We start from the raw sequence: 26,646 nt of genomic DNA, 5'->3' as shown, positions 1-26,646 counted from the left end.
CATTAAATACTTGTTTGCTTTGGGTTTGCTGGTATGGTAGGCTGCCACAAGTTTGGCTACTAATGAGCGCTTTTTTTTCCCCTCAGTTTGCTTAATCAAAACTTTTCTGCTTCTTGGTACATTTTATATGACCTCTCATCTATAATCCCTCAATATAAAAGGTACAAGATTAAAGAAGCAACCAACTTAGAGAAGTGTATTACATTTTGGAGCAAATGTCTGTGAATCTGTTGTAGAAGGGAAAGGAGGAAAAGAAGAACTGATTATAGTATGCAAGGAACTAAGAAAATAAACCAATATGTAGAAACATGTACACATACATATACATACATACATACATACCATTTAACTCAGATTTTGGTCATTTAAATTCTTAAATGATTGAAGCCCTTCCTATTCTAATCATCATTAATGTTAAAGGGACTTATTTTCATCTATTATGGTATGTGAAGCTATAATTTATAGACTTGTCATGTCTACCTGAATATATTCTCCAGTTAAATACAGCCTCAAGACAGTGTAATTTTCCAAGAAACATAAACTCAATCTCTTCTTTAACAGAATAATTCTAAGTTCACTAGAAGAATAAGTTTAGCTTAGAAAATTTTAAAAGTAATACAATGATTTGTCCTACTAGTTATTAAAGAATATTTAAACATAATACTAATGACTGAAAACAACAGGCAAATCAGTAAATAGACTAAAAAGAACTGAAACAAACTACAGTAACTGCAATAGTTATCAAAATCTTATAACTTACGTGACTTACAGGTAGAAGGTCATCGTGGAATGAGCCTTTAGAAAGTCTTTAATTCAGAGTATGGCTTCATGTTCACTCTCTAAATAAGGGAAAACTAGGGGTGGTTTTAACTTGCACAGAAGATATTAAGAAATGGCATTTAGTTTAATGAGCAGTGAGTCCTCTTAACTAGTATAGAAGCATCTCTTCATTATATAGATAGTATAAGTTCATTGTGTACAATACAAATGAATAAAAACAGTACATAAATTTTTTTTGTAATCACAGAGATAGCCACTATTCACCATTTAGTTTTAAAACTAATTTTTTTAGGGGCACTTGGCAGGCTCAGTCAAAAATGCATGTGACTCTTGATCTTGGGGTCATGGGTTCGAGCCCCATGTTGGGGGTAGAAATTACTTATGTAAATAAATAAACTTAAAAAAATAATTTTTTTAATTGAATTTTTTTACCTTTTTATTTTTTTAACCATGAAGATTATAAACTTATAAACATTATTTGAGGTATAAGACTGTTTAGATAATAAAATTTAATAAGTTTTATTTTCACCATAAATAGAAACCATATTGCCATTTAAAAAATAATGCCTGTGCCTGGAACAGTGTCTGGCACATAGTAGCCACCCAAAATTACTTCCAGAATATACAGAAAACAGTTCAGTCCTCAATATGGTCAAATCAAATCTCATAACAATTATCATAACCATATCTTACATTTAATGTTTTAAAGTTTATGAAACCCTTTTGTATATCTCTAAATGATCCTTATTTCCCTATGGTCATTTATGACTAATATGAAGTTTTATTTATGTTGATTGCTTTTCTGGACATACTTTTGAACTTTGAGGGGAATTGACTACTTCTGAACTTTTCATTCAAGAAGTTCTTTAAAATTTTTCAGACTAATGCTATCCAAGAGACTTGGCAAATGTTGTGTATAATTTCACATAGTCAAACATGTATTTAAAAAGCAAGATTGAATTTTGGGGTAACAGGTCAGTTTCCTGTTTATTGTACTCAATGAAACTTTCTCCTATAAATACTCTTTCTAAGGCTATACTGAGAAGTTTGCAGAAAGTTGGAAGTCTTCAGGATGTTGTTCTTCTCAGACCATATTAGTCCACAAATATTTGAGATTTTTGTCTTTTCATATTTTTACTATGCAGAAATTTCTGGTTGCCTCCCCCCGTACCAAACAAATATTCACCTAACAAACATTTATTATCTGCTGTACCAGATGCTTATATTGTGCCAAAAGCTATGTCTCCTTCCTTAGAGTTTCAAATAAATGGAAGCAAATGTAGAAGTGTACAAGATTACAGATTAAAGAAGAGATAACATGTTTTTGGAACTTAGTTGGAATGCCAGAGTTTTAAAATTTAAAGAATTATATAGCTCAGATATACAAGTTAAGCAGCAAAACAAACATCTTAAACCTATCACTTGAATGATGTTTGAACTAAAAATGTGACATTCTGGAGCTTTTTAAATTTGTGAATAATTGAAGAAGCCGGATAATTTGCAAGTATAGTTCTTAATTATTCTCAAAGTAGTCCCTTACAATTTAGGATCACTTTAACTTCAACTAGAAGTTACTGTGTAATTAATATTCTCAAATGAAAAGATATTATAACTAAACAAGATCACCTTTTTTTTTTAAGATTAAGTTTTAAACCTGATTCTCAAAGCATAAATATGTTTAAATTCTTTTTACTTTGTATGATAAAGTTAGTTACAGCTATTTGCAACTCATTTACTTTGTGACATAAGTGTACAAATTAGCCACGTTGGGACTTGGATCATATAGGATAAATGACAGAAACAACTATTGCCCATTTTCAGTGCCTTTATTGCCATAGTTGCAGGGTGAGTAGTAATGTCATTTATCAGTCTGTTTTGTAAAAAGTGTTTCGGGCCTTTGGTTATCTTGCTTGACAGTGGTCCAAGATGTTCTTCCTTTTAAAAGGTCTTTTCTTCCCATTGTCTCTAAATGTCTCTCCCTCTCTGTCTTGGTTTTAGACTAGTTTCATTATACTGACAGTTTCTAATATGTTGGTTTTTTATTCACTATTTGATATATTTGCTTTAATATATGTTCTTGTTTTAGCAGGTAAAAGAATCATAACTTGTTTTTTTTAAAAGCACTAATACTCTCTAATAACTATCTTTTAATGCATTTTGCACGTCAACTTTTTTCATTAACAACTGAGGTCTTTTATGAAAAGAGGGCAAACTACATGTTTAACAAAGCTTTTCTGGGAGCTGAACTAAATATTAACAGATCTCTTTCCTCACCTCCCTGTCCCTCAAGAATGGTGAATCTTTTAACTTTGGCTGCATCTTTAAAAGCTGATGGTCACTCACAGTCTAACAAAACTAGGGTCACCAAACTTGGCAGTAGAAATAAACTTAGTCTTATTGCAATAACTACCCCAATTTATTGTTTTTCCATCTTAAGTTCAAAACATTTTTTGGAAATATTTGATGCTGTTGGTGATTTTCAAAACTTGGGGAGGAAACAAACTCTTCAGTGTTTGAGAGTAGTGAATGACTTTATAAATTGAAAGAGTAAAATTTCAGTACAGTTGTCTTTTTCCTAGACATTTATCCAACACTAAAAACTGATTATAAAAACTTAAATAGTTCAAAGTTAGGAAAAACTGATTATAAAAACTTAAATAGTTCAACCAAAGTTAGGAAATGTAAAGTTAAGATAGCTTGGGTTAGAACCCATCTACTTTGCGTAAGTTCTTCTGATCTTAAATGGTGGCCAGCTTTCAAAGTTTCTACATGCTTCAGAATTGGTGCTGGAACCATAGATAGCTGTCTCTCTTATCTACATAGTCTCAGAGTTGTATACTTATAACTGTCAATGCAAGTTTCTTTATTCTAAAACTAGCATTTTAAAAGAAAACAAAACCCTATTTTTAAAATTTCATTTGTGGCTCACAGATGTTGTTTGGTTCTCAGATATATTTTTTTCATCTGCAGTGAAAGCATTAGCTTTGTGTTCTTTAAAGACGATTTATTCCATGTTTGGAATAGAACGTATCTATTATTTCCCCATGATTGTTGTGGAATTGATCAGTCCACACATACACATACTTACAAATTGATCCCAATGGATGAGTAAGGATTCTCTAAGTGACATCTTGAACCTAGTAAGAAAAAGTCTGACAAATATTCTTGCTGCACACTCTTAATTTTATGTGTTGCATTTTTTATGTGGTTATTCAAATGTGGACTGTCTTTTTAATTGATGACTTCCATATAGTAGACCACTGATTTTTAAATTGAAAAGTGTGTATGGAAATTGAAAAATGTATTTACTACTCATTATTAGGAAATTTAAAATACAAATCTCACCAAACCAATATGTCTTAATCTTTTTCTCTGCTGCCAAATTTGGATAATCTCTGTTTCAAAAGTAAATAGAGAATACTAAACTAACTAGTTGTTCTGCATGGGTACAGGTTCTGATTTCTTCTCTTTCCATGGATTCTTAGGCCATACAGTATGTTTCCCTGCATTTTCATGCACCCTTCCTTTTTCCCTGTCACTCCTGGTATGGATAACTCTTTAAAACTCTCACTCCCTCTCCCTCTCCTACTTTGCCCTTTACCCAACTTCGGTATGTGCTTATTGGTGTGAAACCCTGGGACATTTAGCCCATACAATAATAGCGCTCGACTTGTCCCCCTGTTCCTCCAGGAAAGGAAGTTCTTCAAAGGCTTCTTTGGAAAAGTAAGTTTGATGCCACATTCGTGCTTGCTTTATAAGGAGTTACACCCCTAGTATAGCACTGACATTCATTTTTTTATAATATAGGAATTGATTTAACTATATGTAGAAATTAATAAATTGGAAAGTTGCTATCTATGATATTAACTGTGTGTCTGTTGATACTAAAATTCAATAAAGAAAGCAAATAGGTTGAAAAGTATTATTTCCTCAAGGCTAGATGTTAAAATTAATTTAATTTGATCTTGCAGAGCTGTTCATATTAGCGTATTAGCTGGATTTTTAACAAGTGGGTTCTACTTACTAGTTCAATATTGACAGAGAAATGGGAAGAAATATTAAGTTCAAATGGAAATTGAATGTACCTCAAATTTTACTTGCAATGCAAATGCTTTTTTTCCATCTAAATTAAATTTCAGGTGAAGTGAGTGAAAGTACATAAACTTATCTTTGGGGATTCTGTCATGTTTAGCCTGGGCTGCTAATTTAAGAAAACTATCTTAATGAGTAGTCTGCCAAATAATCTGTCATTGTGTGGGATGTTCCTTCTGTGTACATGCTTTTCAAATAATGATTATTTAATGTTCTGACTTCCTTAGAATTAAGAATATATATACAGGGGCACCTGGGTGGCTCAGTTGGTTAAGTGGCTGCCTTCGGCTCAGGTCCTGATCCCAGGGTCCTGGGATCGAGCCCCGCATCGGGCTCCCTGCTCTGCGGGAAGCCTGCTTCTCCCTCTCTCACTCCCCCTGCTTGTGTTCCCTCCCTCGCCGTGTCTCTCTCTGTCAAATAAATAAATAAAATCTTTAAAAAAAAAAAAAAAAGGCTAGATTATAGAAAATATTGATTTGGTTTATAGAAAAAACATACCAAAAGGAGACTTACTAAAAAGTTAATAACATGGTGTTAGGGAACAAAGGTAGCTCTCACTTTGAAATCAATCCCAAAGTGGCAATATTCATTGCTATACAGAATGGAGTCATGGTACACCTACATTGTAGCTGAACTGGGTCACACTGTGCTTCTTAGCTGTTTCACTGCATTTTGCAACATGATAAATTTATGTGGTATGAGAAAGAAAATTAGGAATTATCTCACTTAATCCTTGAAATAACACTGACATTATTGTTCTCCCTGTTTTACAATGAGGAAACTAAAGTTTACAGAAGCAACCTGCCCAAATTCGCAGATACAATAAGTGGTAGAAGCTAAAATTTGGACCCAGATAATTGGACTGCAGAGCTCACATTGTTGATCACTGTGCTATATAATTACTTTGTTCTCATATTAGTGACAACCAAAGTTTAAAAGATTTAGCCTTGGGGTGCCTGGGTGGCTCAGTCGTTAAGTGTCTGCCTTTGGCTCGGGTCCTGATCCCAGGGTCCTGGGATCGAGCCCCGCATCGGGCTCCCTGCTTGGCGGGAAGCCTCCTTCTCCCTCTCCCACTCCCCCTGCTTGTGTTCCCTCTCTCGCTGTGTCTCTCTCTGTCAAATAAATAATAAAACCTTAAAAATAAATAAATAAATAAATAAATAAAAGATTTAGCCTTGGGATGCCTCTCTGGTTCCGTCAGTGGAGTATATGGCTCTTGATCTTGGGTTATGGGTTCGAGCCTCACACTGGGTATATAGATTACTTAAAAATAAAATCTTTAAAAAAATAAATTTAACCTTAAAAGATGCTAATTAAATAACTTCCTATAAACTCATTTCACTTTCTTTCTTCTTTGAAGGTAGTAATTAAACTTTGGATTTTACCTCTAGTCAACTTGCTTTTTTATTAAAGGCTTTTAAAGAGTCTTTCAGTGGTTCAAACTAACATTTTATTAATTTGCAGATATTTAAATCATGCTACTAACATTTTATTATTTGGAGATATTTAAATCTCACAGGATTTCCTTAAAAGATGCTAAGCATCTGATGAGCACTAGGTGTCATAGGGAAGTATTGAATCACTAAATTGTAGACCTGAAACTAATGTTTTACTGTATGTTAACTAACTAACTGGAATTTAAATAAAAACTTTTAAAAAGGCAGGGTGGGGGGGTGGGGCGTCGGGGTGGCTTAGTCAGTTAAGTGTCTGCCTTTGGCTCAGATCATGATCCCGGGATCTTGGGATCGAGCCCCATGTCGATCCCGGGGTCTTGGGATCGAGCCCCGTGTCGGGTTCCCTGCTCAGCGGGGAGACTGCTTCTCCGTCTTCCTCTGCCTGCAGCTCCCCCTGCTTGTGTGCACACTCTCTCTGTCAAATCAATAAATAAAATCTTAAAAAAAAAAAAACTTTTAAAAAAGAAAAAATGATGCTAAACAATCTCATTATAGCATCTATGAACAAATGTGACTGTCAGAATTCTTTTCTTTTGTTATTGAGGGGAGAATTCTTTTTATGGCAGGGCGATTTTATTGTAACATACAATTTTTTAAATTATAATAAGTCATTTAAAGAATTTGGAAGACCAACAGGGAAAAAAAGCATTACCCATAATCTTACCAGAAATGTGCTTTTAAATGAAAAACTTTTATTTATTTTTTTGAAAAACTTTTTAAAATGGAGCATTTTAAATCTTTCAAGTTGCCATCATTCAGCTCACTTCCACACTAAGCTACAAGAAATAGGCTGGTGAAAGACACTTGGTTTGTCAAGTTTGCCAGGCCAATTGTGGTTTAATGAAAGCTGAAAATGAAGAATCTCATAGAACAGTATATGATAGGGAGTTTGTTTATTTTTTTAATTGAAGTATAGTTGACATGTATTAGTTCCAGGTGTACGAGATAGTGATCTTATAATTAATTACGAGACACTCATTATGATAAGTGTACTTACCATCTGTAACCATACAAAGTTACTACAATATTATTAACTATTGATAGGGAGTTTTTAATCCAGTACAATTTCTCATAAATTTTGAGAATTTCTTAGCCTTCACGTCATGTTTGGTTTAATGGTCCAAGATAAAGAGGACAACAGTTATCAAGAGGTGTTTCCATTAAACATATTTGCATAAAAGTAGGTAGATGGAAGGATTATTAGCCCTGAATCATGGCCAGGAGGACTGCTTCCTCATTTTCCTAAGTTGTTTCCTGAACCTGATCAACGGTCACTTCTCTATTCCTGTGTCACCCGTTAATGAGAGGAGTGCCTCCACAAGCATTCACAGTAGGGAACAGATAAACCTGAGTCTGTTACAGAACTGTATTATTTAGCCCTTGTAAGCTTACACACATCTTAAAACAGGAAAAAAAAACAACCCTGAAAACCTGAAATAACTTTTTCCAAACTAGCTACATTAAATTGCTCACTGTTATTAGGAGAGCCAAGAATGCACTCAGCCTTTAGGAAGTACTGTATTCAGGTTCATTAATGTATTTGGCCATACCAAGCAAATACTTGATTAACCAAGTAATTACATAGCACTTAACACTTGAAAAAGATTTTATAATTTTAATATATTTGAGGAGCTCCATGAGGTAAGTAATCTATATTTACATTTTATGAGGAACTGACTGAATACAGAGATATGAAATGTTCTTAGGCTACCCTATTTGGTCTCTTTTTAAAGCCCTCATATTGGAAAAAATTCAGTTCAGTCTACCTCCTGTTAGTCTTTCTCCTGAGTTTCCTTTACTACTCACACAAAGCACTTCATTTCTGGTCTCTAGATGTGTAGAGATCTTTTTCCCTACACTAAGCAGTTTTTTGCGAGATCAGCTAATTATCCCACAATTTAACTCAGTTCTGACGCTGTCTGCCTGAAGATAGTGTCTGATCCCACCACGGGTTAAGGGCTCAGTTCCATAAGACTGCTCCCACCCTACTTTAGATGCCAGTCATAAGTAATAGGTCTCTAGGTTACCTACAACTTCTCTCCAGTTTGGCTACAAATTGGAGGCTCCCACAACCTCCTCTTCAGGTTTAATTTGCTAGCAGCTCACAGAACTTAGGGAAATACTTATGTTTACTAGTTTATTTAAAATATGTGATAACAGGGGCACCTGGGTGGCTCAGTTGTTAAGCGTCTGCCTTGGACTCAGGTCCTGATCCCAGGGTCCTGGGATCAAGCCCCGAATCGGGCTCCCTGCTGCGTGGGAAGCCTGCTTCTCCCTCTCCCACTCCCCCTGCTTGTGTTCCCTCTCTCGCTGTGTCTCTCTCTGTCAAATAAATAAATAAAATCTTTAAAAAAAAAACTTCCTAAAAAAAAATATGTGATAACAGAAACAGAAGAATACAAGAGCTACATAGGGTGAGGTCTGAGGATTCCAAGCACAGGAGCTTCTGTCCCTGTTGAGAGGGAGTGTGACACTCTCCTGGTATGATGTGTTTGCCAACCTGGAAGCTCTCTGAACCTTGTACTACTGGGGTTTATGGAGGCTTCCTCACATAGGCATGGTAAATTATTAATTCCATTTCTAGCCCCTCTCCTTCTCTGGAGGATGGAGTATGAGGTGGTGCTAAAAATTCCAAGCTTCTAATCATGGCTTATTCTTTCTGATGACCAGCCCTTATCTAGGAGCCTACCGAAAGTTGTCTCATCCAACAAAAGATGCTCCTAGTGCTATTATCACTTAGGAATTTACAAGGGTTTTAGGAGGTCTGTGTCAGGGATGGAGTCAAATATTAGAACAAGGGATGCTCACAGTGCTCTTATCACTTGGGAAATTAGGAAATTACAAGGTTTTCAGAAGCTCTGTGCCCAGAACCAGGGGCAGAGACCAATATATATTTTCCATTATCTCACAGCTATTTGCTTATATTTATACAGAGCTTTATGATATGCTTTGGTCTACTTTCTAGTCTGCTACTCACAACCACTCATGAATTAAACAGGATAGTTCATGAAACTACATTTTACAAATGAATAAACAAGCTCAAAGAGGTCACCCAGTTAGTAGTAAAGGGCAGTGCCTACCCTGAAACCAAGGTTTTCTGTAAGTTGGTACAGTTCTTCACCTACTCCGTATTGGTGTTCTCTTATTCAGAAGTACACCAGATAGCCCAGGGGCCTGAATGCTTCCCACAAACATGCTTCGTGTGCCCTGAGCAGTTTATAAATTTGAATTAGTTGCCAAAATTTCAAACACTGAAAGTTTTCGCATAAAAAGAATATCTATCTTAAGAATTAGAAGATCTGGCAAAATGGAATGCGTTCTGTGTGGCAGCAGCGGCTGGAGCTGAGGAACCACTGTACCCTTGGTTGCCTGTTCGCCGCAACAGCACCGGCAACGCCCCATCATCCTTACACTCAGCCTGTTTCACTCATTTTGTTACCTGCTCTTAATCCTTTAGGCATTTGAGTTTGTGAATTCTTCCCTGAGCATTATGGCACTTTGAATTGGGGAAGGGGCACTTTCTATAAAAATCACCGAAAATACTTTATCTGTTCTAGCAGATCCCGTTAATGTACTGCCAAATATATTTTTCTCACGTTCTTACACTTTTTCAGTTGTTAAATGGCATAATTAGAAATGGTTATGTTTTAGCGAAGGCATGGTTGAAAAGTAATACATGGTTATATTGTTTTTACCTAATTCTAAAGAGTAAACATTGGTATTTATGACTATTCTTAAGTATGTGTACTCACATCTACATTCTATTCTAGATTTCCCAGATTTTTTTCCTCTATAAAAAGTCATACTTAGTGCTTACCTTCATTCTGGATCCTTTTCTTTAAAGTGAGGGAACAGGGCACCGGGGTGGCTCAGTAGGTTAAGCACCCGACTCTTGATCTCAGCTCAGGTCTTGATCTCAGAGTCATGAGATTGAGCCCCAAGTCAGGCTCCACGCTCAGCACGGAGTCTGCTTGAGATTCTCTTTCTCTCTCCCTCTGTCCCTCCCACTCATATGCTCTCTCGCTCGCTCTCTCAAATCTTAAAAAAACAAACAGACAAAAAACCCACAGTGTTATCAAGTTCAAGTCACAGTGTCTAAAACAGACTAGGGACAGTGCTGGGCTATCCAAATATAAAGAGGAGCAAGACAATCTTCATTTTTAAAAACTCATTTACTGTCTCATTTTTAGATAACTATTTGACACCTCCTCCTTTTTCCTTAAGCCTCCTGAATTTCTGTTCTTTCGGCTGATGACCTTGCTTCCTACTTCACTGAAAAAATAGAATCAATCAGAGGAAAACTCTTGCATGTGCCGCCACCACATCTACTCATCTACCAACATCTATGCCCATCCCATATGCTCTGTTTTCCCTCCTATGGAAGGGATGAACTGTCTGTGCTCCCAGCCGAGGCCAGCTCCTCCACTAGATTCTTCTTCTTCCAGCTCTTACTTACTCCAGCGATGCTCCCCACACAGCTGTCCATTTCAGTTTTTCTTTCTATAGTGGATCAAAACAAATCCTCTTTAAAAAAAAGTTTGTTCTTGGTGCCTTTAGTTTCTGCTCTCCCTTCCTCTGTTAAACCTATTTAATCAGGCTTTTACCCTCACCACTCCACCAAAGCTGTTCTTACTAAGTTTTCTTCTATATCATTATTCCAAGGATCCTACTGACCTATTAGCAGATTTGTCATAGTCCATTCCTCTCCTGCTATGAAACGCTGTTCATTTGGAGTTCAGGGATCTTGTTTTTGGTTTTCCCTCGTATTGCTGCCTACTTCCCAGTCTGTGGACTCTTCTCTACCTACACCTCTCCCTTGATGATCTCATTCAGTGTCATGGATTTAAATACCATCTCTATGCTGATGACTGAAACTTCTGTCTTAAAATTTGTTTATAAATTTGAATTAGTTGCCAAAATTTCAAACACTGAAAGTTTTCACATAAAAAGAATATCTATCTTAAGAATTAGAAGATCTGGCAAAATGGAATGCGTTCTGTGTGGCTGCAACGGCTGGAGCTGAGGAACCACTGTACCCTTGGTTGCCTGTTCGCCGCAACAGCACCGGCAACGCCCCATCATCCTTACACTCAGCCTGTTTCACTCATTTTGTTACCTGCTCTTAATCCTTTAGGCATTTGAGTTTGTGAATTCTTCCCTGAGCATTATGGCACTTTGAATTGGGGAAGGGGCACTTTCTATAAAAATCACCGAAAATACTTTATCTGTTCTAGCAGATCCCGTTAATGTGTGTAATGTCTTCACATCTTCCCTGAACTGCATAGTGGTATTTCCATCATAGAAGCAGTATAGCATAGGGGTTAAGGGCATAGATTCTAGGGAGTCAGGTGCTTGCATTTAATCTTGGCTCAGCCACCTACTAGCTTTGTGACCTTGGGAAAGGTTCTTAACTATTCTGTACCTCAGTTTCCCCACCTATTAAAAAAAAAGGATAATACTAATACCAGCGTCATGTGATTGTTGTGAAGATTAAATAAGTAAATATAAGCAAAGTGTACAAAACAGCCTGCCATAGTAGATACGTGTTAGGTATTGTTATTATCATCATTAAACACTTTACACCAGGCAACTCACACTCACATGTCACAAAACAAATTCCTAATCTGTCCCTCCCAAACTACTTTCCCCTAATCTTCCCCATCTCAGTATAGAGCAACTCTATACCTGTGCTCTAGCCAAAAATCCTGGATCTGATTTTGACCCCTCTCTTTCTGTTACATCCATAGCCCATCAACAGTTCCTGTCTCACTGCCACCACACTACTGCCCTGGTCCAAGCCAGCTTCTCCTCTCGTCTCAGTCATTGCAGTAGTGTTCTACTTCCCTGCTTTCATTGTCGTCCCCCTACCAGCTGTTCTCAAGGTACCAGCCTGAGTGATCTTTTTAAGACAGAGGGCTGATTATGTTGCTCCACTGCCCCAGATCCTCCAGTAGCTTCCTGCCCTACTCGAATAAAAGCCAAAGTCTTTTGGGTCTTATAGGCCATTGTACATGAATTCCCTCTGTCCCTTTACCTGTCTTCTACTCTCACTCCCTCAGTTCCAGCCACACTAGCCTCCTTGCTATTCCTTGAGCACACCAGGTGTGCTTCTGCCCTTTGCACTTGCTATAACCGCTAGTCTGGAGCACACATCATCCAGATACATGCGTGGCTCACTTCTTCATCTCTTTCTGTTCTTGGTTCAAAAGCCCCATTCTCAGTGAGGCATTCACTGAGAATGAGGCATTCACTGAGAACCCTATTTTAAATTCCAAATACCACCTTCCTCCATATACACACACTCAGTATTTTTCTTCCTTGCTTTATTTTTCTCTGATAGGACTTATCACCATTTGTCATACCCTATAGTTTACCTATTTGTTCATCTCTTCTTTACTGAAACATAAGCTCTCTTAAGACTGAAATCTTCACCTATTTTCACTGCTGAATCTTCAGTGCCTAAAATAGCATGTGTTCCATAGTAGCTGTTCCAAAATATTTGAGTTAGTGAATGAATAAATGAAAGAATGACCAATGCACTGCTTTCAAGTTCACCCTGTAGTGGGAGGAACCAGAGGGTAAAGAAATGCTTACCAAATCATGTGACAAGAACAGGTATTACTGGAGCAGAAAGGAAGAATGAATGTGAGAGGTTATGATGAAGGCTTCTAGGAGGAGGTGACACCTAAGGCTGAGACACAAAGCAATGACTTCTGGTTAAACGAAATTAGAGGAGAAATGCATTTCAGGCAGAAGGAACAGCATTCACAGGACCACTGGGATGAGAGAAAAACATGCTCCTATTCATCCATTCATTCAAACTAGGGATATACAGAAAGAATCAAGATATGACCCAAGCTTTGGGTATGATTGACCAAGAGGATTGGGGAACTGTTCATTGTGAGGAGGGGTATGATGAATTTGGTTTTGGACAGGTTGAATTTAAGAAGTCTGTGGAATTTTCATTTCTGCTATTATATATATTTGACATATGGACTTAATATTAGAATAATCCTTAGGTTCCCCTCTCCCCTCAATTAAAAGTGATGTGGCAAACTGGAAGAACTTAATTACCTCTAGAAATCTTTCCTTTGCTGTTTGCTTCATCTTTCATGCTGTTTGCTACCATCCTTATTTTTTCCTGAAAGCCTTTCAAGTCTCCTCTTACTTACAGTGCAGGAAATACAGTGTATCTTAGTGTCCCAGATTAAAGGGTTACTGTAGTGTTAATGAAGCAGCCATTAGAGATAATGCCAGTCTCAAATACTGGTGAAAATTGTGTTTCTTTCCCTTTGCTGCTTTGTTCGTTAGGGGGTATTCACTGTATCTGGGAATTCTAAAACAAAATTTGTTCCTTACACGATTCTGTTCAGAAATTCAGATACCGAGTTATAGACTTTAAGGTCCTTCTCAGATTAAAAAAAAAAAAAGCCAATTTTTCTGGGAAAGAAGTTTCTTGTTCATTTATTACAAGGCACACCATCTCAGGTTGCCTGTTAGTGTGTCATTATCTCTGTACTCTGTAATGACTGCGTTATCTCTGTGTGTAGGTGTGACAAAGACTGACCAGTGATTCTTTACACATTGGCTACACTTGAAGATCATCTTGGTTTGTAAAGAAAGAATTTTTCACAATAGAATGGCAAATCACTGTTGCTCAGAAAGAGTAACTTGCTGTGCCTCTCCTGCCCAGATTGGTCTGCTTGCTGCAGTTGCTTCTTAACATTTCATAGTTGTGCCATATTATGCTTCCCATGTGTCTTTGTAGCATTTCTTGCTTAGGCTTAAACATTAGAACAGCTGCTTAACCTTTTTGCTCTTATCTATCCTATGCCCAGCAGAATTATCTTGCCCCCAAATATCACTTCTATTTATGTTGATTAATCGCACATTCTTATCTCATTGGTGATCTTAGGACTCGTAGAACTTTGGAGTTGGGCAGCACTGAGGTCTGAGTTGCAGTTTATTTTATTTTTTTAAATTTATTTTTAGAGAGAGGGGAGGAGGAGGGGCAGAGGGAGAGAGAGTATCTTAAGCAGGCTCCAGGCCCAGCACAGAGCCTGAGGCAGGGCTTGATCTCACAACCCTGAGATCATGACCTGAGCTGAAATCAAGAGTCGGACACCCAACTGACTGAGCCACCCAGGCGCCCCCTGAGTTGCAGTTTAAAACGTTAGATAGAAATCTTTAAAAAAAGGCGGGGGGGCGCCTGGGTGGCTCAGTCGTTAAGTGTCTGCCTTCAGCTCAGGTCGTGATCCCAGGGTCCTGGGATCAAGCCCCACATTGGGCTCTCTGCTCAGTGGGAAGCCTGCTTCTCCCTCTCCCACTCCCCCTGCTTGTGTCCCCTCTCTCACTGGCTTTCTTTCTGTCAAATAAATAAATAAAATCTTAAAAAAAAAAACCACACATTAGATAGCATATAAGCACATTTGTTTAAAAAAAAGGAGGAGGAGGGGGCGCCTGGGTGGCTCAGTTGGTTAAGCGACTGCCTTCGGCTCAGGTCATGATCCTGGAGTCCCAGGATCGAGTCCCGCATCGGGCTCCCTGCTCAGCAGGGAGTCTGCTTCTCCCTCTGACCCTCCCCCCTCTCATGCTCTCTCTCTATCTCATTCTCTCTCTCAAATAAATAAATAAAATCTTTAAAAAAAAAAAAAAAAAAGAATACATTTAAAAAAAATAATAATAAAAAAATAAAAAAATAAAAAAAAGGAGGAGGAGGAAGGAGGGAGGGAAGGAAGAAAATAATTCAGGGACATAATTTCAAAGGGGTCTATTATTTCAATGTAATGAATTGTCTTTCCAAAAAGATTTAATTAATGATCACTTTCCAGGATTATGAAGATTTACATCCAAGGTTGGCAAACTATGGCCCACTGTTTTTGTAAATAAAGTTTTATTGGAACAAAGCTATGTCCATCTGTTTATATATTGTCTGTGTCTCCTTTTGTGCTACAATGGCAGAGTTGAGTAGTTGTAACATAGACTCTATAACCTGCAAAGCTTTAAATATTTGACATCTGGTCCCTCATAGAAAAAGTTTGCCAATCTCTGATTTGAACAGTTTAAAACCTTATTTCTCCAACTGGAAATCTGAAGTACTTACCTAGATAATACCGATATGTAAAATGAAAGAGCAACTGTTAAGGATCTGCCTACCAAGAATATCACTAACATGTGATCATCATCCTTTTTCTTTTTTTAAGTGGGATCTACTTTAAAAAAACAAACTCTGGGGATAAGTAGGTAGATGGCAGTTCTTTATTGTAATTATTTCAATTGCCTTTTATTGTGAGTACCTTTTATACTTAGGGGAAAGTGATCTTTCAGTGTACTGAGCTAAAGTTACTATTTCTGTGTCATTTTTGCAACCATTTTGTGTTTCTTCACTGGTGTTTTCATTTGAAGATTACCTGTGCATTTCTCTTATCTTGCAGTGCAAGTTTCCTAATTCAGCGAACAGTAATAGATTCACTACCTTCTATCATTTTCTCCAATATCAGAGCCTGCTTAATTTCTGTATTGGTTTATGTCTGCTCATAATAAAAGGTGTTTATGGCAGATGTAAATTTTAAATTTCTAAGTTGGATATTTAGAGAGTTGAGTGGTTACTAGCTTAGTTATACTTGACATTTGTCATCTTTCATAGGTTAACCTGATCCTTTTCAGATTTTACCAGTTTAAATTCGAAGTTACTGAAGTTCTGTCCATGTTAAACCCATTTTCTTTCCTTGAAGAATAAGCGGTTTCCTTTTTGTTGTAAAACTTTTCCATAATTGACTAGTCAGTGTGAATTCTACCTATAACTGTGAAATTATTTTTAAAATAGAAGGTGTTGGAACAAGTGATGAAATAATTCTTCATGTCTCACATAGACATTACCCTAGCTACTACATTTTATTAGTTTCTGAAGTATTATGTAGTCTTTTTTTGTAAAGAGGTGTTATGTCACTAACTGTACCGAAATTCTATATTTCATACTTACCCTGGGTTATCTTTGTATTTCAGTCTTTTTGTTAGCTTTGACCTTATGTCCTAGGATATTGGCTTAAATAGACAGTTTTAAGGCAAACAAAAGCAAAAACTTTCATCTTCTGTGACTTTTATCATTTTCTGAAAAGTGCTTAGGAATCTTAGTTTATGTGATCAAAATGGCAGATTGTAAAGTGCGCGGATAGTACAGGAGCATTGCTGCCGTAGGGTTTGTATGATGAAGTCTGGATTTGAATTCAACTACAGGTATCTTTGAGTGTTAATATCTCAATACCTGTTTGAAATAACTATGTTGTGGCAGACTATCATGACATCCAAGAATCAGCACTCGAAGTAGGAACAAATGCAAGAAGAATTCATATTATCTGTTTTCTTCCACCATTTAGAAAATCAGAGGCCGTGAAATATGACAGATACAGTGCCTCAGTGGTACATTAGCCCAGCACCATAAAGTTTATTATATAGACAGACCTCAAAAAGCAGAGATGTTATTGTAACAGTATAATTGGGCCAAGAAAATATATTTTGCTATATACGGTAAGGAGACTAAATGAGGAACAGTCCCATTTAAAAATGACCTTTGAGGTGCACCTGGCTGGCTCAGTCAGAGGAAGCTGGGACTCTTGATCTCAGGGTCATGAGTCGAGCCCCACATTAGATGTAGAGATTACTTAAATAAAAACTTTTTAAAATCAATCAGTCAATCAAATAACCTTTGATTTTTTTCTATTTTCATTCTCCCAACCTGAAATTAGTCCGTTCTGTTGACTCAGCTGCTGAACGCTGCAGGCAACAATTGCACAAGGAGTGGATTGATAAAGATGCAAATTTCATTTCATTACACAGGATTTTCAGTGCCGTCTGGCAGTCTTCTGTGTCATTGATCAACTGTCTCCTGTCCCCTACAATAGATATTTGGCAAATTTATTCCTTCAAGAAATATTTCTTAAACTCCTTTGCTGTGCCAGTCATTGTTCTAAGCTCTAAGGATACAACAGGAACAATAAATATGGGAAAACCCCTGCCCTCATGGAGCTTATCTTGTAGCAAAATACTAAATGCTAAATAAGAGTTGGTTAAATATGGGCAGTTACTCTTGGCAGTAGGGTAACTACAGTCCCAATTTGTCTGAAATAGTCCCAGTATAACACCTGTTTCTGGGTTTTAATAGAGCCCCCTTTCACTTTCAAAGGGTCCAGTTTGGACAGTGAATTATATAATCACCCTGGTTCTAAACCTTTTACATGTATCAACTTACTTCATTCTCATAATAATCCCATGAGGTATGTGAAATTACCATCATTTTAAGGTGTGGAAATTGAAGCTTAAGAGAAGTAATTTGCCCTTGGTCATACTAGTAAGTGGCCAAACCAGAATTCAGACCCAGACAACAGCCTGGTTCCAGAGTTCAAGCTCTGAGTCACTATGCTGTGCAGCCCCTCTGCTTCTATTATATGTGTTTACCAACTCACTGTGCCTGTCTGCCTTCCTCTCCCCAGCAAAGTAAAGCAGGTAATCTCCTCTCCTTCGCGGATGAATTTATGGCTCTCCAGAGTGAGCTTCCTCAGCTTGCCACTTCCTCCTTTACAGATCTGTCTTCATTTTACCCAGCTTCACCCTGTTACTCCATTTCACGGAAGGGACATCCCTCTTCCTGTCTAAAACCTGTATTCTAGCCCCATCCCATCCCGCCTCCTAGAGGACTTTCCCTTTCTCGGGCCTTCAGTCTCCATTCTCCACTGGCTTTTCTCCTTCATTATGTAAGCATGATCTATTCTTGTTGAACGTATGTCTTTCAAGAAGCTTCACTGTTGGGAGAAGTTTTTTAAAGTTACTATTGATGATAAATGGCTACCAATGACTTATTACCCTCTTTCAATTTCAAGAATTATTTATTACCCTCTTTCAGTTTCAAGTACTATATGTATCTCTGATCCTTTTACCAATCCTACAGATACTTTACAGATGAAGGAAATGGAAGCTCAGGGGGCTCCATAACTTGCTTAGCTTATGAATAGTGGCACTGAATTCAGAGTATTTCTCTTACACCAAAGCCCATTCTGTTTCTAGTATATCTTGCTAGTTTATCATAATTCTTAAAGATCTCCCTTGATCCTCTGCCTGTCCCCCATTGTCCTATAGCTTCTTTTTGTAGAAAAACTTATTTTTTTGTAGGAAAACTTATTTTTTATCATAGTTTTTTCATTTAGTGACTTATTTAGTAACAGTCCACCTTTCAATGTTAGCTCTTAACACTTCCATGGGTTTGGAAGAAAGCAAATTCATGACCATGAAGTAGTAGTAGGTCTCAAAGTGATAACCTGAGACTTGTCAGTAGATTCTCATATCTTCATTGTCATTGAGGAGGTAATGGGACAATATGAGCATATTTTATTCTTAAAGTTCCTGAAACGACCTGCATGTTCTTTAATATTCAGCTGTACTAAACAGGTTTTTTGAAAAAGTGTGTGAAGAAGTTATCACTGCGCCTCATTTTGAATGGTACTTTCTGCTTCATTTTCATTTTTAACACCAGTAGGATATGGTGCTCTTCCTAAAAGAAACTGTTCCCATTTGAGAATACATTCTTTTGATGCCCAGTGAAGAATCTCAAGAGAAACTACCTCTGGTGGTGGAATTGGGTAAATCTGCATCTGTAAAGACTTCTCTGCTGCTTCTCTATCCTTTAAAAGACTAAGGTTCCTTTTAAAAGCAGTCTCAGCTGTTTGCATCTGAGAAGCCTTTTCCTTGTTTTCATCTACAAATTAATTCTCCATTTGTCGAAGTAACAATATTCGTGATACAGTTTCTTCATGTCTTTTTGAAAGGTGAATTTCTTGAACAAACCAGGATATCATCTTTACTCAACGCTTACTTATAAGTAAGCTTTCTTGACTCAAGAGCCTGGACCAATATCTGATCAAGTGAAGTGTGGTGCACCTGGCTGGCTCAGCCAGTGGAACTTGTGGCTTTTGATCTCAGGTTTGTGGGTTTGAGCCCCACGTTGGGTGTAGAGATTACTTAAAAATAAAATCTTAAAAGAAAATCAAGTGAAGTGCTTTGAAGGCTCAGAGCCTGGAGGCAAATCATCTGGTTGGGTGCAAAAGCCAAAGGTGACTGTCCGAGCCCCACTCGGACCTCTTCTGTGAAGGTACCCACTACTGTGTGGATGCTGGGTCCCAGCACCTATTTTTTAACTTTTTTTTCAACTTTTAAATTGTGTTTCATTGAAGTATAGCTGACACACAATGTTACATTAGTTTCAGTGTACATAACAGTGGTTCAACAAATCTCTGTGTTGTGCTCTGCTCCCCACAAGTGTAGCTACCACCTGTTACTACGCTCTTACGGTACCATCGACTATATGCCCTGTGCTGCACCTTTTATCCTTGTGGCTTATTCATTCCATAACTGGAAGCCTGTATCTCCCACTCCCATTTACCCGTTTTGTCTATGCCCTCATCCTCTTCCCCTCTGTCGACCATCAGTTTGTTTTCTGTACTTATGGATCTGTTTCTGCCGTTTGTTTTGTTTTTTAAATTCCACATATAAGTGAAATCATATAGTATTTGTCTTTCTCTATCTGACTTATTTCACTTAGCATAATACCATGTAGGTCCATCCATGTTGTCACAAATAACAGGCTCTTGTTCTTTTTTATGGTTAAGTAATATTCCATCGGTGTGTGTATGTGTGTGTGTGTGTATATCTCATCTCTTCTTTTTTTTTTTTTTAAGATTTTATTTATTTATTTGACAGAGAGAGACACAGCGAGAGAAGGAACACAGGCAGGGGGAGTGGGAGAGGGAGAAGCAGGCTTCCCACAGAGCAAGGAGCCCAATGCGGGACTTGATCTCAGGACCCTGGGACCATGACCTGAGCCGAAGGCAGACACTTAACGACTGAGCCACCCAGGCGCCCCTGTATATCTCACCTCTTCTTTATCCATTCATCTATCAATGGACACTTGGACTGCTTCCATGACTTGGCTCTTATAAATAATGCTGTAGTAAACATCGGGGTGCATATATTTTTTCGAATTAGTGTTTTCATTTTCTTTGGGTAAATACCCAGTAGTAGAATTGCTGGATCGTATGGTAGTCCCATTTTTAATTTTTTGAGGAACTGCCATAGTACTTTCCACAGTGGCTGCACCAATTCACATTCCCACCAACAGTGCACAAGGGTTCCTTTTTCTCTACCTCCTCACTAACACTTGTTATTTTTTGTCTTTTTGATTCTAGCCATTCTGACAGGTCTAAGATGATACCTCATTGTGGTTTGGATTTGCATCTCCCTGATAATTAGTGATGTGGAGCATCTTTTTATGTGTCTTTTGGCCATCTGTATGTCTTTGGAAAAGTGTCTGTCCAGGTCCTCAGCTCATTTTTAATCAGATTATTTGGGTTTTTTGGTGTTAAGTTGTGTAAATTCTTTCATGTATTTTGGATATTAACCCCTTATCAGATATATCATTTGCAAATATCTTCTTCCATCCAGTATGTTGCCTTTTGTTGATGGTTTCCTTTGCTGTGCAGAAACTTAGGAAAGCTTTTTTAAAAAGAGTATTTAATATTTGCAGACACATCTTGCCTTTTACTTTTCAGCTCATCCTAGTCTGACTTCCACTTCTGTATTAGTCAGGACCTCCAGAGAAAGAGGACCACCATCTGTTTCTCTCTCTTTGTGCATATGTATATATTTAGGTATCTGTCTATACATATAGAAAGAGAGAGGGAGGGGCGCCTGAGTGGCTCAGTCGTTAAGCGTCTGCCTTCGGCTCAGGTCATGATCCCAGCATCCTGCGATCGAGCCCCACATCGGGCTCCCTGCTCAGCGGGAGGCCTGCTTCTCCCTCTCCCTCTGCCTGCCTGTCTGCCGACTTGTGATCTCTCTCTCTGTCAAATAAATAAATAAAATCTTTAAAAGAAAAAAAAAAAAAAGAGGGACTTAAGAATTGGCTCATGCAATTATTGGGGCTGGCAAGTCTGAAATCTTAAGGGCCAGCCAGCAGGCTGGAAGCTCAGGCAGAATTTCTATGTTAGAGACTTGAGGCAGAATTTCTTTTCAGGGAAACCTGTTTTTAACCCTAATGTTTTCAACTGGTTGGATGAAGCCCACCTGTATTATCAAGGGTAATCTCCTTTACCTAAAGTCAACTGATTGTAAATGTTAATCACATCTATAAAGTATCTTCAGAGCAACATCTAGACTACTGTTTGACCAAAAAACTGCAATCATAGCCTAGCCAGTTTGACACATAAAATTAACCATTACAGCCTTTATCACTCTACCACATCTCCTTCGTTGCTAAATCCAATGGACACTTTTCACATCTTTTCTTGCTTGATCACTTTGCAACATATGACATTTTGGACCCCCACTACTTCTTGAAACCCTTCTCCCTTAGTGTCAATAACCCTAGTCTCTCCATTCTCCTGTCCTGGTTTTTCCTTTTCTGATATTTCAAAGACTCATCTTCTCCCAATTATTTGTTGATAATCTCTCCTGTCCTTGGCCCTCTTATTACCCCCATGATTGATATTTCCCAAAACTAAAATTCCATTTTAGAATTCTCTGCTGAGCATCAGATCTCTGTATCCGGTTACCTGTTAATACATCTCTACCGGGATATTGCATAGGCATTCCAAACTTGGCTTGTCTAAAACTGAAATCTTATTCTTCCCTCCTTAAACTTGCTTTTTGCATCTCTGCTGTTCTCTTAGTTGTGGTACCGTATACCTAATTACCCAAGCTAGGAATCTGAGAGGCATCCTCTGACTTCTCCCTTATATTTTCCATTTAAAACTTTCTCATCTCGGGGCGCCTGGGTGGCTCAGTTGGTTAAGCGGCTGCCTTCGGCTCAGGTCATGATCCCAGGGTCCTGGGATCGAGCCCCGCATCGGGCTCCCTGTTCAGCAGAGAGCCTGCTTCTCCCTTTCCCTCTGCCTGCCGCTCTGCCTACTTGTGCTATCTCTCTGTCAAATAAATTTTTAAAAATCTTAAATAAAAATTAAAAAAAAACTTTCTCATCTCTATCCTTATCTCAATGAAGAGAGCTTCACCCTCATTTTCTGTCATCTGGGATCGTGTTGTGGTCTTTCTGCCTCCTGTCAGTCTCTTTCCAATCCATCTACACTGCTGCCACAGTGATATTTTAAAAATGCATTTAAAAATTTGTTTAGTAGCTCCTAATTGCCCACAGAATTAAGATAGAATTCTTCCGCAAGCATACAAGGCCCTCCATGACTAGCCTTTCCTACTCTTTATCTCCCACTGTTCCTTGCTTACCCATCCCACTCTCAAGTCATACTCAAGTATTTGTAGAATGCAGACTTGCCACGTTGCTTGCTTCCATGGGCTGTGCAGCTGCTGCCTCTGCCTGTCATATCCACTGCCTCTGTCACTTCCCTGCGTCCCTGCCCCTACCTTGTGGATCTAGAGAAATTATGTCAGTACCTACTTTGATCTTCTCATTCGAATAACCTTCCTGATTCCACAAGTAGATTTGACCATGCCTCCTTTCTGACATCATTATACGTTGTTTGCAGCCCTACTGTACCACTTACTACTGTATTATTTTTTTGTTTAAGTGTCGCCTTTCAGTGGACTATCAACTCTTAAGTGTTTCCACTGCCTGGCATGTAATAGGCTCTTACCAGATGCCTGGTGATGGTGGAGATGATGAGCCTGGAGTGGAGCACATAGTTCATTTAAATAAATGTGGAGGAGTGCTGGGCTTGGACACATACAGAGGAAAGTGGTAGCTATTTCTTTATCCTCTTCTGTCCCTTCTAGAGGCGGCTGCTGCAGTTTTACTACCAGATTCCTTTTGATCTATACTTTCTATAATCTGATACCTATTCTTAGCTTCTATTTTGCTTTCATCCTTGGAGCAGTTGAAGAGACAGGAAGCTGTTAAATTACTATTACAAAGTCCCACTGTCCCATTTCATTCCATCACAGGAGAAAGCATACATCAGCTTGTTCTCACGTGATTCTTGTGTGCCAAAAGAAGTCTTTTCTCAGCCAGTAAAAAGGATTCATGTAATAATATTAGTATTTTTTTCAAGTTTTTTAATCCTCCTATGTCCCCAAAATGTCTCCATGCATTTAATATCAAATTAAAAACTGAACCAGTTCTGTGTTAATCGTGAGGGAAGAAATAATGGTCTTTAAAGATGGTTAAAGGAATAATGAAGACTTCTTGGGTGTTTAACATGAAAATTTCAGATGACCAAGGGTTCTGCTGTACACATTGGAGTCAAAGGATAGGTCAGCATCTCAATTTAGACCTATGTATTACTTTTTACTGTAAATACATTTGTAGAAGCTACTTGTGGTGTAACTCCTTATGTATTTAATATTTACCTGACTCTTGGTTTTCTTGGTTGATTTTTTTAAAGGGCTGAAGAATCTACTTATGAATTCTTTGCCCTTTATGGAATCTGATACCTTGGTTTTGAGTCCACCTGTCCCTTTCCCTTTACTTAATTTTATCTTATTGTTTTGCATTGTGTTTCTAAAATAATGGCTTTGGCTTGTTTTTTTCCTGAATGTTTCTGCAGTTTGATTTGAGTATCTGGCTTTGGGCACCCCTCCTGAACTTGGACTCCATCTGTACTTGTGACTTTTGGAAGGCAGAACTCAGTGTTTTCTATGGAAGATGGCTTTTTTTTTAATATTATATATGTTTGTGTCTCCCCCCCTTCCTTTTTGCTTTCTCTTTAAAAGACTGGAAAGAAAGCAGTTAAAGCAGTCCTGTGGGTATCAGCAGATGGACTCAGAGTTGTGGATGAGAAAACTAAGGTAAAAATTTTATAAGCTTAAATGTTACTGCTTAATTTTTTTTTAATCCCTAATGATCAAATGTAATGCCGTTAAGCTGCTGTAGTCATTCTGTATCCTTCCACTTCGTCCAAAGTACAGTCTTCTGAGATATGAGTGTTCAGAAAACAAATTTAGTTATTCATTTACCTTATGAAAAATAGAATTCTCACATTTTGCTCTACATAACAGCATGTTTAGTGTAGTAAGTATTTGCATTTAATGTTAAAATTTTGTTCTTACACATTTTAAGAAAATGTTTACCGCCACAAATTTGATGTAAAACATGATGGAACTTTTACCAAAGTTTAAAAAAAAAAATCACATCTGAAATTTCTTCTTGTTCCTTAATAAAGGGAACTATATTCTTAGAAAGTGGTATTTGAAATGAGTAACCTGCTGTTTAACTGAAAACCCAAATTAAGCAAAATCTTAAGGACTAATAAATGGCTCATTTGGTTAACATTTACTTAGAATCTACGCAATATCTAACATCATAGATGGCATTTTGCATTGGAAAGAAAGTGATCCTACATGCCTAAAAACAGAGACATAGACTCTGACCTTAGAGAGCATTAAGTGTTATATAGGCACATTTAATCATTAATTAAAATTTCCTAAGAGACCTAAAGTCTGGAGAAATTTTAACAAGAAGGCAGTTTTTCAAAATAATTTATGTGTCACTGAAAGGGGGAGGCAGTCTGGCGGGTAAAGAGCAGTTTTGATGGATAACTTACACATTTTAAGTACAACTATTACTATATTTGCATTGGTTCTTTTGAACTTCCATCTGAGGTCCCCCTTTTTTTTAAGTTCAAGAGAACTGGTAGTCTTAAATGTACATTATTATTATTATTGGAAACAGTGATCATTTTAATTAGCTTATTGTTAAGAACTTGTACAGTTTTCTTTAGTGTTTTGGATGAAATGTGTTGTACAAGGAGGCGGTTTTTGTTTTATACCAGTTCGTAAGTGGTATCGCCCCCTGGTGGCTACTTATAGTACTGGCATTCATTAGTTTGGTTCTTTCCACTTTAGTGATAAGAGTAATTGGTGGCTTTTCACCCTTGGACCCATCATGAATGGAAAAGAAATTTTGCAAGGTATATAATCTATAAAGGGCTCATATTTAAAATATATTAAGGAACTCCTACATGTTAATAAGAAAAATGGCAGACAATCCAAAAAAACTTGAATCATATTGCTAAAGAGGAAATTCATAGTAATCAAGGTTATGAAAAATAAAATCATAATGAGCCACCAGAATTGCAGAATTTTTAAAAATTGGCTGGCAGGTTTGTGGAGCAACAAAAATTCTCATAGTGATGCTTTATAAAAGCCATTTTTTTGATCATTTGTTTTAGCACTTATAGCCCCACCTCAGCATCTAGGGATTCTGGGCTGTAGGAATATAACATAGAAGAGCCTCAAGATTTTAAAAAAACATTTTGTGTAATGTTTATACTGTGTAGCTACAATGCCATTCAGCAAGTATTTAAAGAAAGTCATACTCAAAATGATCACTAAGTTAATATAAATTATATGGGAATTGGATGAAATATATTGATTCATATATATTACCAAATTGAACATGAAATGTACTATGATAAAACTAAAATCAGCAAGCATATGTTTTAGACCATGAAGATGAAGTGAGAGAGGCATCTGGGCAAAGTGCCTCTTGGGATCTCTTCTACATCAGATTCTTAGTATTCAGACTGCTGGCACCAGATCTTGCTGTTTCATAGTCTCGATGCATTAGTTTTAGAGACTCTGTATTGTGAAATGAACATCCTGTGTTTATTCTGAGAAGCTTGAATAACCTGGTAAATCCTCTATTTCTTTGTGCTTCCCTTTTTCTAGGACCTCATAGTTGACCAGACAATAGAAAAAGTTTCTTTCTGTGCCCCAGATAGGAACTTTGATAGAGCCTTCTCTTACATATGCCGGGACGGCACTACTCGGCGCTGGATCTGTCATTGCTTTATGGCTGTCAAGGACACGGTGAGTCCAACAGTGTAGATTTCATCATGACTAGCCTCAGCTAGCCAAACTCACCCTGGGTTGGCTCAGCCAAGCAGTTTCCATTACATTTTTGTATAAGCACCTGCTCTTATAGCACTTGGAAGTGTCTAAACTAGCCTGCTTTCATTCCTTTTATTCAGGTAGTTCACACTCTTGGTGTGACCCTGCAGCTCAGAGAGCAAGATGATTAGCTGAGATCCAAGGTCTTTAAGGAAAGTAAAAGTGCTCTGGTGATGGTGGCTGCTAAACTTTACTTGAAACTTTTCATTATTAGAACCAGGGTGACGGGTATTAAGGAGGACACGTGTTGTGATGAGCACTGGCTGTTATATGCAGCTAATGGATCGTTGAACACTACATCAAAAACTAATGATCTACTATATGCTGGCTAACTGAACATAATAAAAAAAGAACTATTTTCAAGATTCTTACATGTATTTGTTTGCGAATACATCTAGGTAGAGGATATTGGCATTAG

General features: G+C 37.7%; 1 protein-coding gene and 1 pseudogene across 14 annotated transcripts in view; one reads left to right on the top strand and one right to left on the bottom strand.

Moving 5' to 3' along the window:
* Positions 1-26,646, top strand: part of NUMB (NUMB endocytic adaptor protein) — a 190,448-nt gene that overhangs the window by 150,505 nt on the left and 13,297 nt on the right. For 11 of the 14 annotated variants that reach the window (XM_078053905.1, XM_078053907.1, XM_078053909.1 and 8 more), the window contains 3 exons: positions 4,471-4,503; positions 24,051-24,125; positions 26,007-26,147. In XM_078053905.1, the coding sequence (XP_077910031.1) occupies positions 4,471-4,503; positions 24,051-24,125; positions 26,007-26,147 (249 nt within the window). The remainder of the gene's footprint in view (positions 1-4,470; positions 4,504-24,050; positions 24,126-26,006; positions 26,148-26,646) is intronic. The other 3 variants (XM_036117866.2, XM_036117863.2, XM_078053911.1) reach the window with 1 other exon arrangement.
* LOC118551806 (centrosomal protein 15 pseudogene) lies at positions 18,797-19,174 on the bottom strand (annotated as a pseudogene).

The sequence above is a fragment of the Halichoerus grypus genome, chromosome 8, assembly GCF_964656455.1.
Source record: "Halichoerus grypus chromosome 8, mHalGry1.hap1.1, whole genome shotgun sequence".
In the NCBI taxonomy this organism is placed as follows: domain Eukaryota; kingdom Metazoa; phylum Chordata; class Mammalia; order Carnivora; family Phocidae; genus Halichoerus; species Halichoerus grypus.
This window is presented reverse-complemented; position numbering and strand designations above follow the sequence as displayed.